The sequence below is a fragment of the Ceratotherium simum genome, chromosome 14 (genome assembly GCF_057802395.1).
Source record: "Ceratotherium simum simum isolate JZ-2026a chromosome 14, ASM5780239v1, whole genome shotgun sequence".
NCBI lineage: Eukaryota > Metazoa > Chordata > Mammalia > Perissodactyla > Rhinocerotidae > Ceratotherium > Ceratotherium simum.
In genome coordinates, this window is record NC_141913.1 from 38,773,572 (window position 1) to 38,788,104 (window position 14,533).

The 14,533-nt window shown below is 40.7% G+C and overlaps 1 protein-coding gene and 2 non-coding genes across 4 annotated transcripts in view; 2 read left to right on the plus strand and 1 right to left on the minus strand.

The window, feature by feature from the left end:
- ACAA2 (acetyl-CoA acyltransferase 2) overlaps positions 1 to 11,615 on the minus strand; it is a 33,620-nt gene extending 22,005 nt beyond the window's left edge. The window contains exons 1-2 of one of the 2 annotated variants that reach the window (XM_004422526.3): positions 11,234 to 11,613; positions 5,124 to 5,290 (exon numbers count right to left, since the gene is read on the minus strand). In XM_004422526.3, coding sequence (XP_004422583.1) covers positions 5,124 to 5,290; positions 11,234 to 11,249 — 183 coding nt within the window. In that variant the 5' untranslated portion in view covers positions 11,250 to 11,613. Of the gene's footprint in view, positions 1 to 5,123; positions 5,291 to 11,233 lie in introns of both variants that reach the window. The other variant, XM_087439195.1, reaches the window with a different exon arrangement.
- A 328-nt stretch (positions 11,616 to 11,943) lies between these two features.
- LOC147915309 (small Cajal body-specific RNA 17) lies at positions 11,944 to 12,087 on the plus strand. The gene has a single exon (XR_015554368.1).
- Positions 12,088 to 12,165: 78 nt separating this feature from the next.
- LOC147915310 (small Cajal body-specific RNA 18) lies at positions 12,166 to 12,236 on the plus strand. The gene has a single exon (XR_015554367.1).
- The last annotated feature ends 2,297 nt before the right edge of the window (positions 12,237 to 14,533 follow it).

Genomic DNA, 14,533 nt, shown 5'->3' on the forward strand with positions numbered 1-14,533 from the left:
GGTCCTGGGTACTGGACGACTATCAAAACTCTCCTTATTGGATTAGCAGTCCTCTTGATTCTGTTAATTGTGATATGCTGTCTCCCGTTGCATACCTTGTCTGCACTCAACACTGCAGTGGCCACATTTCAGTCATCTGAAGCCCCCGGTTCCAGTCACATGATCCCCGTTTAGGGAAAGCTCTACCTCCCTACTCAGCAGGAAGTAGACACAGAAGATGGACCTTCACCCATTTCCCAGAGATTTTTGGGATCGAGGGTTCAGGGGGAAATATGATGTGGTTGAAACCTTGTTTATAACTCATTTTACAATTTCCAGGAGAACTCCACTCAGTCACATGCCCCTACTTACTCAATCACCTCTGGCTGGGAGAGAAGGAATTTACCTCAGGAGGTGATGAATGACTTTAATCTCCTGCCTATGTGTTCCTTGAGGCATACATATCATACCTTGGAATGCAAAGACACATCTCATTCATCTGCCTGCATGCCCTAATCTTTGAGGCTAACCAGACCACCTAATACTTTCTCTTTTGACATTTGTATAGAATAGTAAAATAGCGGAGAATCATATATAATGGCCCCACACAGACACTTCCATGGCAGCAGCTCTTTACTGTCCATGGGTCCTGTCTCCAGGCTGAACACAAAATAAAGGTGCACGAACGAATGAGCGGCTCGCATCTGAAAATTCTTTTTCGACTGGAGACTCAGTGGCCCCACATGAGGAAGAGCTTAGTATAGGAGGAAGATCACTGAACTAGAAGTCATGAGATCTGCGTTCCAGCCAACTGTTACAGACTACCTAGGTGACACTGGGTGAGTCTTTGGAACTTCTCCAGAGGCTTCCTCTTGTGTTAAGAGAGGCCTGGAGTTCTATAAAACCTCTAGGGTTTCTTCTCGTTCTTTAACATATACCATAAATCTCACTCAGAACTTATCTTTTAAAAAGCTCCTAATTATTCCTTATTATAAATCTATTTCCATAAATTAGAATTTCTTAGAACAGAATACATTAGTTCCTTTAACACCAAGAACTTTAACACCTCTCAAAATAGGCAGGACATAAATATGTACGTTCAAAATACAATCAATTCTTAATATTCATGGATATGTACTTGCAAATTCATCTACTTGCTAAAATTTATTTGTAACCGCAAAATCAATACTTATGGCACTTTTGGGGTCACTCTCAGACATGTGCAGAGTGGAAAAAAAATTTTTTTTTTGGTGAGGAAGATTGGTTCTGAGCTAATATCTGTTGCCAATCTTCCTCTTTTTCCTGAGGAAGATTAGCCCTGAGCTAACATCTGTGCCCATCTTCCTCTATTTTGTATATGGGATGCCACCACAGTGTGGCTTGATGAGTGGTGAGTAGGTCTGCACCCAGGATCTGAACCTGCGAACCCTGGGCCACTGAAGCAGAGAGCATGAACTTAACCACCATGCCACCGGGCCAGCCTCCAGAGAAAAATTTTAGTTGTCTGATAAGTACTTTCCTAGCTGAGGATGAATGCGGCAACACTCTGCCTTCTTGTTTCAGCTCTCATGCTATACACAAGTGTCCTTCATGCAGTCTATTTAGTGTCATGTTTTTCATATTTTTGTGCTTTTTGTTGCCAATTTTTGTTGTTTAAAATGGCCCCCAAGAGTAATGCTGAAGTGCTGTCTAGTATTTCTAAGTGCAAGAAGGCCCGTGATGTGCCTCAAGGAGAAAATACATGTGTTAGATAAACTTCATCCAGGCATTAGTTATAGTGCTGTTGGCTAGGAGTTTAATGTTAATGAATCAACAACATATATTAAATAAGGTGCCTTAATATAGAAAGATACATAAGACAACGTCCTGTATTGATCAGTTTGACAAAAATGTTGTGACCAGAGGCTGGCAGGAACCTAACCCTGTTATTTCCCCTAGGACCAATGGTTCAGTAGTCACTAATTTGGTATTTACGGTGACTATATAGAACATAATGATGATGAACTAGACAAGCTGAATAGACCTATAACAACAAGTGAAGAGATAGAATTAACTGGTAATCAAAAAAGTACCCACAAAGAAAAGCCCAGACTGGCTTCATCACTAAATTCTACCAAACATTTAAAGAAGAATGGATACCAATTATTCACAAACTCCTTCTAAAAACAGAAGAGGAAGGATCACTTCTCAACTCTTTTTATGAAGCCAGTATTATCCTGATACCAAAACCAAAGACATCACAAGAAAACTACAGACCACTATCTCTTATGAATGTGGATGTAAGAATCCTTAACAAAATTCTAGCAAACAGAATCCAGCAATGTGTAAAAAGAATTATACACCATGACCAAGTGGGGTTTATTCCAGGAATGCAAAGTTGTTTCATTACCTGAAAATAAATTAATATATCATATCATATCATATCAATAGAATAAAAACAAAAATCATATGATCATCTCAAGTGACAGAGAAAAAACATTTGACAAAATTCAACATGCTTTCAAGGATAAAAACACTCAACTAGGAATTGAAGGGAACTTCCTCAATCTGATAAAGGACATCCACAAAAAACCCACATCTAACATCACACTTAGTGGTGAAAGATTGGATGCTTTCCTTATAGTATCAGGAACAAGACAAGGATATACACTTTTTGTCACTTCTGTTAAACACTGGAGTTTTTAGCCAGGGCAAGTAGGCAAGAAAAAGAAATAAAAGAAATCCAGATTGAAAAAGAAGAAGCAAAACTATCTCTACTCTCAGATGACACAATGTTACGTAAAAAAAAAAATCCTAAAGAATCAACTAAAAACTATTAGAACCAATAACTGAAACAAGGTTTCAGGCTGTAAGATCAATATATAAAAATCAATTGCATTTCTATACACTTGCAATGAACAATCTGAAAATGAAATACAAAGACAATTCCATTCACAATAGTATCAAAAAGAATAAAATACTTAAGAATCAATTTAACAAAATAAGTGCAAATCTTATATCCTGAAAACTATAAAATTGTTGAAAAAAATTAAGATGATTTATACAAATGGAAAAACATCTCGTGCTCATGGATCAAAAGACTTAACATTGTGAGATGGCAATACTCCTCCAATTGACCTACAGATTCAACACAATCCCTATCAGGATCCTAGCTGACTCCTTTGTAGAAACTGACAGATTCTAAAATTCATATCGAATTGCAGGAGACCCAGAATAGCCAAAACAATCTTGAAGGATTCTGAAGAGGAGGCCTCACATTTTCTGATTTCAAAAATTACTACAAAGTAATGGTAATCAAGACAGTGTGGAACTGACATAAAAAGGAGAGACATATAGATGAAAAGAATAGAACTGGAAGTCTAAAAATAAAATCAAATGTCTGTAGTCAATTGATTTTTAATAAAAGTGCCAAGACCATTCAATGCGGAAAAGAATAGTCTTTTCAACAAATGGTGTTGCGACAACTGGGTAGCCACACACAAAAGAATAAAGTTGGACCCATACCTGAAAACATATTCAAAAATTAAATCAAAATGAATCAAAGACGTAAATCTAAGAACTAAATCATAAAACCCTTAGAAGAAAACATAAGGGTAAATATTCATGACCTTGGATTTGGAAATGAATTCTTAGACCAAAAGCATGAGCAACAACAACAAAAAAATAAATTGAGCTTCATCAAAATTAAAAACTTCCATACTTTAAAGGACACTATCAAAAAATAAAATTATAACAGAATGGAAGAAAATGTTTGCAAATCATATATCTGATGAGTGACTTGTATCTAGAATATATAAAGAACTCTTATGACTCAATAATAAAAAGACAAATAACCCAATTATAAAATGGGGAAAGAATCTGAATAGATATTTCTCCAAGAAAGATACAGAAATGGCCAATAAACACAAGAAATGATGTTCAACATCATTTTTCATCATGGAAAGGCAAATCAAAACCACAATAAGATACTACCTCATATTTGCTAGGATGGCTATAATCAAAAAGACACACAATTACAAGTGTTGACAAAGATGTAAAGAAAATGGCAACTTCATACATTACAGATAGGAGTGTAAAATGTAGCAGATGCTTTGGAAAACAGTCTGAAAGTTCCTGAAACAATTAAACATAGAGATACCATACAACCCAGCAATTCCACTCCTAGGTATATACCCAAGAAAAATGAAAATCTATGTCTACACAAAAGCTTGTACATGATGTTCAAAGCAGCATTACTCATAATAGCTAAAATGTGGAAACAACCCAAGCGTCCATCAATTGAATAATGGAAAAACAAAATGTGGTATATCCATACTATGGAATATTATTCTGCCATAAAAATGAATGAAGTGCTCCACACTCCACTGCAAACAGAATCAGTCCTTGGTAGAAGCAAAATTTCTGAGCCATCTAGAGCCAGGGGTGGGGACAGCTGCACACCTCTTTCTGAGCCTTATCCCAGTTCCAAAAGCTGAGCACTTGGTGGAGGGGGCGGCAACAGCCTCATGTCTTCTCAGCCTGCTTCTCTCAGTACGGAACAAGCACCTTACGAGCCAGGAGAACAGCGATTAGGGCCCCAGTTCTCTCAGTGGCAATGCACTCAACGTAGAACCTCCACCCCACCAATGAGGGTTGGGAGGAAGGGAACCCCCACCTCTCAGCCATACTTTGATATTTTCCTCAACAAACACTGACCAAGCTCTTACTGCGTGTAATAAATTATGGGAGATGTGTTGTATTGCTTGGCTTTGCTATCCTCCTTAGGTAGCACACAGAGAGAACCAATTAACTTCACATAAGTCAAGGAGATTAATCTACTATTTAAGCAGCAATGAATCAAATCATTATGTTGCACACCTAAAACTAATACAATGCTATACGTCAATTATATCTCAATAAAACTGAAAAAAAAGAAAAAGAAAAAGAAAATGTTTTCCAAATGTTTTCCAAATCAGATAGTTTCCAGAATATATGTTCCTTTGAATTATGTATGCCATTGCTTTTGGAGTCTGAGGATTACCCAAATTATAAATACCTTTAACTATTATTAACTAGTTCACCATTACGACATGTTAAAAAAATTATTTTTAGAAACTGATAAAATAAAGCAACAGGAGTGAATACCATCCTTCTGCCCTACTAACCTGCAAGACATTGCCTACAACGACACTGTCAACAATCTCAGGCGAGACTTTGCCAGCAGACAAGGCAGCCTTGGCAGCAAATTCAGTCAAGTCGATAGCTGTGAAGTCTTTCAGAAGACCTCCATAAGCTCCAAAGGGTGTTCGCTTAGCAGCAACGATGAACACACCTATTGCAATGAGGAGAAATTTGTAAGTAAGTACAGGTTAGTCAATATCCCTAACGTGCTTTAAATAACCTCCCTGTGAAAACTTAAGTACAACTTTCAATTAGATAACTGAAAATCGTTGTCACATAAAATAATACATAGAACGAGTCACACTCATAGAAGCAGTCTTAAGAGTTATCAATTTGACCAATACCTATATGCAAGCACCAAGAACTGAAATGTTTCTTCTATGTGCTGGAGCATGTTGCCTAGTCATAGAATCAAAGACTCTCCCAACTAGAAGGCCCCTTAAGGTTGTTTGAGGGCAACCACTCACTCTGTAAGAACTTCCTCTAGAAAATTCCTGACAAGAGGCTCTCTCTAACCTCTGCTAGAAAACTTTCAGTAAGAAGGCATACTCTACTGGGTGAAAGAGCATGCCCATAAATAGACAACATAAACCAATAACTTTTCCTCAAGCTGAGCTGGCTTGGCTTACCAAGTTTTCCATCCACCAATTCTAGTTCTATACAAATGCATCCCAAAGTCAGACAGATGTATAGTTTCTAGAATATATGCTGCTTTGAATCTGAATTATATATGCCACTGCTTCTGGAGTTACAGGATGATTCAAATTACAAATTTCAAATAACATGAACTATTATTTTTTAGATAGACTATAATCGAATAAATGGGCCTTAGAATAAAATAGGCAAAACAGGTCACTTTTTACACGGGTAGCCCCTCCAGTATCTGGAGTCAGCTAACCTGTAAAATTCCCCAGACTTAATGACTTTTTTCTCAGGTAAATAAGAAGGATTCTTTCAACAGTTCTTCATTTTACATTAATTCTGGTTGTCTTCCTCTAAAGACACTCTAGCTTGCTATATCCTATTATAATGTGTCACTTAGAATATAACAAAGTTTCCTGCATTTGACCTAAGCACAAAGATACAGACGAATCATCTACACACCTATCAACACAAAGTAAGACTATAAGTTTTCAGTATCAGTATTAGCTCAACTGGTGTCTGCACAAATAAATAAAAATTGCCCCTTCCCAAGGCGCTCTCTACTGCCACCTACCAAAAAAAAAGTTATGATTATACAAATCTACAATGACTATGATGTGAGAGGCACCCACTAGAGTTGTACAGTGCAAAACCTGCACATCAGGAAGCAGCACTGGTTATAGCAGTTTCATCACACTAACATTTACTAGGCACCTACTAAGTACTAGAAATTTCACCACTTATGTAATGTCTAATCTTCCCAACAACTCTGCAAGGTAAGTATTACAGCTAACACATAGAGGGCACTTACTATATCACAGACTTCAAGTTTTGCGCTTTGCATATACTAATTCTCCCTAAAACAATGTAAGCACACATTTCCACATCTTGTCAAGAAACTATGGAACTTTCTTTTTTTTTTTTGGAGAGGAAGATTAGCCCTGAGCTAACATCTGTTGCCTAATTAAAATAACAATGAGATACCATTATACAACTATTAGAATGGCCAAAATCTGGAACACCGACAACACTAAACGCTGGTGAAGATGTGCAGCAACAGAAACTCTCATTCACTGCTGCTGGGAATGCAAAATGGTACAGCCACTTTGGAAGACAGGTTGGCATTTCTTACACAATTAAAACTAAATGTATTTTACCCACATGATCCAGTAATCATGCTCCTTTGTATTCATTCAAATGAATGAAATTGAAAACTTATATCCACAAAAAAAGCTGCACATGAATGTTTATAGCAGCTTTATTCATAACTGCCCAAACTTGGAAGGAATCAAGATATCCTTCAGTAGGTGAAAGAATACACAAACTGTGGTACATCCATACAATGGAATATTATGCAGCAATAAGAAGAAATGTGCTATCAAGTCATGAAAAAACATGGAGGAAACTTAAATGCATACTGCTAAGTGAAAGAAGCCAATCTGAAAAGGTTTCATACCGTATGATTCCAACTACATGACATCTGGGAAAGGCAAAACCATGGAAGCAGTAAAAAGATCAGCGGTTGCCAGGGGTTGAGAGTGGGGGAGGGAAGGAGAGATGAACAGGTTGGGCATAGTGGAATTTTAGGCAGTGAAACCACTCTTTATGATACTGTATTGGTAGCTATATGTCTATTCATTTGTCAAAACCCATAGAACTACACAAAACAAAGAGTGAATCTTAACGTAAACTATGGACTTTAGTTAATAATAGTGTATCAATATTGGCTCATCAATTATAACAAATGTACCACACTAATGCAAGGTATTAATAATAGGGGATACTAGGGTGAAGTAAGGGGGTAAATGTGAATGCTCTGTACTTTCTGCTCAGTTTTTCTATGAACTTAAAACTGCTCAAAAAAAGAAGTTTATTAATTCAAAAAAAGGCAGATAGAAAAAAAATATGGCAGAACCTCAAGGACTGACAACTTAACTGGCATCACAGAAGGAGAGGAAAGAGAATGCATAAAAAAAATATTTGAAGAAATAATACCTGAAAATTCTCCAAATTTGAGAAAAGACATAAATTTACAGATCCAAGCTGACAAGAAACTTTCAGATATTGAGGTATATGGGGTAGCTATTCTGGTTTAAACCTGATTTGGCCTGAACTAAAGAAGCCTGATTTATGGCCTATCAAACATACATTATACATCTGCTTTAACTATTAAAAAAAAGAATGCATTAAGCATTATCTCAACATAAAAGAATGCACTCTCTTAAGACAAGAATGCATACTTCCCCTACTACAATGCCAGTATCTGTAATGCCCTATCCGTAAGGCCAGTATTGGCACTCCTGAAGATAAGTTCCCTTTCCTGGACATCGGGGTCATGTTGACCTGCTAATCTGCAACTGAATACCTCTTTGAAACTTTGATGAATATGTATCCTGGGTGTGTTTCATGTACGTTCTTTGTTCTAAAAAGGTATAAAACTGTACTGAAAACCATGGTTCTCCAGGATGCTTTCTTTCCTTGTGGAAACTGCCTTCCGGGTTTACGGGCTCAAGCAAAATTGACCTTCTCTCTCCTATCTCTAATATGGTTATTGGTTATTTGTGTCAACAAAGTTCAGTAAACCCGCAAATAGAATAAATGCAAAACACACACACTCACTCACCTTGGCACATCATCGTCAAAATTCTGAAAACTAAAGATAAAGCAATAATCTCAAAAGCCAGAAAAACTGACATATTCCTATATATGGAAATGAGTCAAACAACCATTGACTTATCAGAAATAATGCAGGCTAATTTCACTTGTTTCTCCATAAATTTCCTTTCATGAGTTTCTCCCCAATACTTCATAATCTCAGAAAGCATTTTTGTGTGGGGATGTGCTAATGGTGAAATATGAGATATCTACAGGAGTCTGTGTGTGAAGATGAAAACAAAAGCATGAACTTGCCCCTTATTTATAACATCTCTGCTTACTTGGTGCTCCCAGACCGTAAAGGTTAGCTTGACTAAGGCTAAAACTGAACTAATATAATTATTTTGAATGGGGAAAATGCTATTAAATATATTTTAAGAAATAATCTGGGACGTGCAAGTCCAAAGACTAGATAATTTAACGGTTTTTTTCTTGTAATTGCATAAACCAGATACCATGTCAATAATTATTTGATCTGATATCAATTTTATGTAAATGTCACAAGGTCTAAAACTTAACAATCTTTAACACCAAACTAAAATCTTGTTTATTTTAAAAGGCTCTGAAAATTCAGAAGCTAAAGATTTCCAAAGACAGTGAAAAGACATATTAATCCAGTGCACTGTGAGTCAGAAACGCCAAGGGCCTGGCAAGGTGTGCTGATGTGACCGCACAGGTAAAACAACACTAGAGGAGAAATAGGAACTCTGCCTTCCTTTCTATCACATTGTTAGGTAAAAGCAACTGGGATAAGTGCTAACAAAAACCTGGGGCATTGCTTCTTCTTGCTGACAGAAATGTGATAAGTTAATGACAAGCTTTACCAAAGTCAATTATGCTCCCATTCAGATGTGTCCTCTTCCCTACAATAACCAGTCACATGTTCCTCTCTCTTATCCACTGGCCCTGCAAGCACTTCGTATGCTACTTGAAAGAAGCACATATCTAGTGTAGTCTAACTAGCCTATAAACAGTCACTATTTGAAGCTCTAAAGGCTTGGTTTGTAGTCAGAGCCACCAACTACCTGTTAATGCCTACTGTTACAGGCAAGCCATTTTACCTTTCTAGACATCAGTGTCCTCATCTGTAAAATAGGGAAATAGGTAAAAATATGATCACTAGCTCTAATACCATAGTAAACTATCACAAATTTATAAACTTTATACTTCCTTAATATAGATGTTGATGTACATTGTTTCCTTACTGGGTTCATAGTTTTCATCAAATTTTTAAAGGGGTCTATATTACAAGAGAATGGTAAGAACCACTGATAAAATATTAAACAGAGAAATCAATAAAAATATTATTTCCTTTTAAAAAACAAAGCTCATTACAATACAGCTTTTAAATAAATTGGGTTTTCTGAACACACTGTCTAAAAAAAATCAACATGCAGCTTTATTAAGCAAACGTAGTAAATTCAGAGTTGGAAAGAGCACTGACAAATTAAATCCAATTGTAGTAGGCTATATACACTACATTTTGCCCTACAATACCTATTTTTCACTTGAACTGTTCCCATGCCATTTTGGCTCTTCTGAGCTCCAGATCCCCCTAACCAACTACCCACCTGACATCTCCACTTGGGTGCCTCAATCTGCTCTTCCAAATCTATTCCTTCCCCAGTTTTCCTCACTCCCTAAGCGGTACCATCATGAACACAACTCCTCAAACCAGAAACCTTAAGTCATTCTTGACATTTCATTTTCACTGACCTGACACATCCAACCTCTCACCAAATTCTATCAAATCCATTTCTAAATCTATCTCAAATCATCCCTCCCCCTTTTTCTCAACTCCACTGCCCCCCACTGGAGGCAAAACCATCATTTGCTGTTGCCTGGATCTCTGTCTTTGATCCTTAAATGGTCTTAAATTCTCCTCATTGCTACACAGACAGCCTCATAGCCCAGAGGATATCACGGCAGAGTGGAAATCAGATCCCGTCATCTCCCTACTTTAACGCCTTCTATTGCCTTCCACTGAATTTAGAATAAAACCCCACCTCCTTCACAGAGCCCACAGGGCCCTGGACTACCAGAATGTTGGTTCTTAGATCGTGCCAAGAGTTTTGCTACCTCGGAGCCTTGATATAAATTGTTCTATCTGAATGTTCTTCAAAGGACACATTAAATGAGGACAAGCTTTCACATCCTTAAAAACAAAACTCCATTGACTTGACCACGTTATGAAAAGGGAGTTTACATTTTTTTAAGTTAAAAATCCTAGAATTTATGTACTTAGTGACTCTACTTTCCTGGAGTCACTCAAAAGAATGGAAAGGGGAGGGAATAAGACAGGTCTTCCAATAGAACGCCACCAAACATTCTGGGGGAGCAGGTTACTCGGGCAGAAATTCCCCGGCGACCCGAAGAGAACATCCATTCCTCCCCGGACCTTGCCCACCCGCGACCAAGTCCGAGGCAGCCGAGCTCGTCCGCGAAGCCCTCCTCCGCCCCAGGCCGCCTCGCGCTTATGGCGCCCGCCCAGCTTTCCCAAGAGCTGAACTCCAACTCGGTGGGTCACCACTGCGCGAAGAAAGGGAATGACCTGCAAGGTCAGAAGCAAGCAAACCCTGGTCTCAACGCTCAACTGGAAACTGCAGCGAAATCACTGTCGCCAGCGCCTTGCAAGTAGGTTTTCTCCTCAACCCCAACCGTCCTTCCGGGCTGGGTTTTTATCCAGTCCGCTTTATGGCTGATGAGACCCCCGACTCTCCGCCGACACGGGACGCGAGGCCCGGCCTGGGAGGGCAAGGCCCCGAGGGGCGAGGAGAGGCGGGGCGGCGGCGCTCACCTCGGAGCAGGGCCATGGCGGCGCAGGGCTTCTCCGGCTATGCAGGGAGGCCACCGGCCGTCACTCCATCCTTAAGGGTCGAGGGGCGGCGCCCTGCGAGGCCGCGCCCCCGCCCTTTCACCTTCTCTCCGGCCCGCCGGGCCCGCCCGCGGCCTCCCCCGGCCGACCGGAGCTCCTCTCCCTCGCGTCACCCCGTGGGAACCAAAGGTACCAAAACTCGCCCCGGATTCGGGCCGTGGAGGAGGGAGCGTTCCTTGCGAGCGGATTTTTGCCTCACATTATTTTTAGAGACTTTACCTCTGTTTCCAAATCGAGAGAATGATTTGACTCTACCCTATCCATCCTATCCCTGCTTGTATAAATCCCCCCCCAACAAGTAATCAACTTTCCCCTTCATCCTTGCCAGAGGGTTCTTTTACACATGCGCCTACACGGCCCCACGCCAAGATGACGCCAAGACGCCGAAAGCAGAAGTGGCTTGAGGGAGGCGGGGAGGGGGCGGGGGCGGGGGCGGGGCGCCGAGGAAGGCGCGAGAGGATTGGCTGAGCCTCTCCCGCAGGGCTGCGGTGGGCGGCTGCCCAGACCCGGGGCGGAGGCCGCGTCCGTCTGGCGGGCGTGGGGGCGGGGGCGCGGGGGCTTGCACGCGGTGCCGGGTGGGGGCGGTAAGGTTGGCATGTCAGGCGTGCTTAGATTGTTGTAGGGCTGGGTTGCCCTTTGGTCCTCGATGCAGTCCCCGGATGAGCTTGCAGTATTTTCCTTATATGATCAGGCCCCATTGCTGGCGGCGCCGCTTGCCTGGAGCCTGAGAGGATTATGAAAATGTGTCAGGCGAGGTGGGCCCGGGGGACCGGGGGCGGGGAGATTAGGGGCAGCGGGTTAGGCTAGAGATCAAGGAGGTTTAGGGAGGCCTCTGCCGCTGTAACTGTGAACCCTGGTCAATGATGACCTGACCACTGCGCAATCTGAGTTCTAAGAACCAGTGATGGAGTGTGTACTGAGACCGGGCGAGCAGAGACGCGGTGGATCCGCAGGGCCAGTGCTCCGAGGTGGGCCAGGCTGCCTTCGGCTTGGTTCCCGTCGGTGTGGGAAGGGGTGGTGGGTGACCTTGAGGTTTTGTGTGAGCCGTCAGGGGATGCCTGCCCTAGACTCCTGCTTTTCAAACGCGTTGGTGGCCCTCACTCAATGTGTGTGTTTGTTTATTAAATCCAGCCTTTTTATTATGAAAACTTTAGGACATACAGAAATGTGGAAAGACTTCTCCGTGAACTCCCACGTATCCACCACCTATATGCTACAATTGTTAACATTTTGCCGTATTTGCTATATCACATCTGTCCAACTGGTTTTCCATCAAACCACTTTTTTCTTTTCAGTTAGGAAGAGTGGCCCTGAGCTAACATTTGTTGCCAATCTTCCTCTTTTTGCTTGAGGAAGATTGTCCCTGAGCTCACATCTGTGCCATCTTCCTCTGTTTTATATGTGGGACACTGCCACAGCATGGCTTGATGAGCTGTGTGTAGGTCCACACCCAGCATCCAAACCTGAGAACCCCAGGCTACCGAAGTAGAGCCTTCAAACTAAAGCACTGCGCCACCCGGCTGGCCCCCTCCTTGTTTTTTTAAATGTAGATCTCTAGTACAGTTCACTCTGTGAACGCTTTGGCTTAGGTCAGTATTTTCAGCTCTTAGGACAAAACTTCCATGCAGCCAAATGTACAAATCTTAAATTGGATGAGTTTCATAAATGTATACACTCATAACCCAAACCACTATCAGCTATCAAAATATAATTAGAACATGTCCATCATCACAGAAAATTACTTCATTCCTCTTCCCACCCTTCATCTCCCAGTCACTCATTGTTCTGTTTTTCTATCTATCTATTGCAATTTGACCCTCTGGTTTATTCCTTTTCTTCTTTCTGTTGCTTTAATTTGAGGGAATGCAGGACACTGACAGTCAATTCAATACACAGGTAAGTTCTGAGGGTTATTAACTTTGAAAAATATGTAAACTACTTTTTCACAACAAGTGTATATGGTCAATGGAATTCTGATGATGAGTAGTGTTAAAAAAACAAAACTCACCGGGGTAAATTTGAAGACCTAATTGGCTTTATTAGGCAATTCATGGACCAGGCAGTGTCCCATCTAGCAAGCAGAGAGATACTCTGAGGAGTTATACAAAATGGAAGGTTTTTATAGGCAGAAAGAAGGTAGGGCAAGAAGGTATTAATAAAAGAAAAGAAAGAGTTCTTTTTAGGCGGGGGGGGGCGGGGAGGGGAATGGCAAGGGTTTTATCAGGCAGATGACCTCGCTACTGCTAATCGGGTAGTATGATTCAGATTGATTGCTCAAAGGTTGAAAACTGCAATCAAGTCTTGTTTTGCATCATGGGGGCCTTTTTTGGGCCTGTTATTTCTTTTTTTAACAGTAGATCAAGGCTTCTCACATACCAGATGACGATTTTTTCCACCTGCGTCTTCTGAGCGATGAACAGGGTGTGATAATAAAAGCTGGACACTGTGCACCCAGCATTGTTCCAGGCACTCACATACACTGTTTATAATTTGTATACCCAGGGGACATAACAGTTATTATATAAAATAGAATAACATTTGTCGACTGAAAGAAGGAGTCTGGGTGATATTAGTGAAGGAGCTTATTCAATAATCAGCGTGAAGACTTCGAACCCCAGGAAACCAGTTCAGCAGAGCGCTCTGATGGAGTTGCCCCGAGGGGTGTGAGTCTAAGTGCAGTTTATATCTCTTTCACAAACAGTGTACGTGCAGGGAAGAGGAAAAGAAAAAAACTTACAACTAGATTTCAAAATAAAGGGGTGGAGTACCTCTGGGCTTTTCTCTAGCTTATACATTGAAGGTAAGATAGACAAGAATTTCTTGGTTATACATCAAACAAGTTCAGAGATGCTGATGTTATCTATGTGGAGGGAGCCAAGGACCAGAGTTGTTAATTATTCCCTCAATCTCTAAGAAATGCTGCTGGGAAATGTGAGGCAAGGTATGTCTTTATCTCTTCCTGTTCTGGATCTGTCCAGCTGGCATCTTCAGTCATGACGTGTGGGGGTGCAAGGTCACTTTGACACAGACTGAGGATGGCCTGCAAGGCTGCTTCAGAGTACAGCATGGATTTGTATTGTACTGACTTAAAACCTGTGCAGTTTGCTTGCTAGATTCTCCCATTAGAGAGGGGTCCCAAACATCTGTCCACATGTACAATTCATACACATCAGACAAATCCAAGTTGAGGGATGTTCTGCAACCTCATGAAATAGGTGGGAT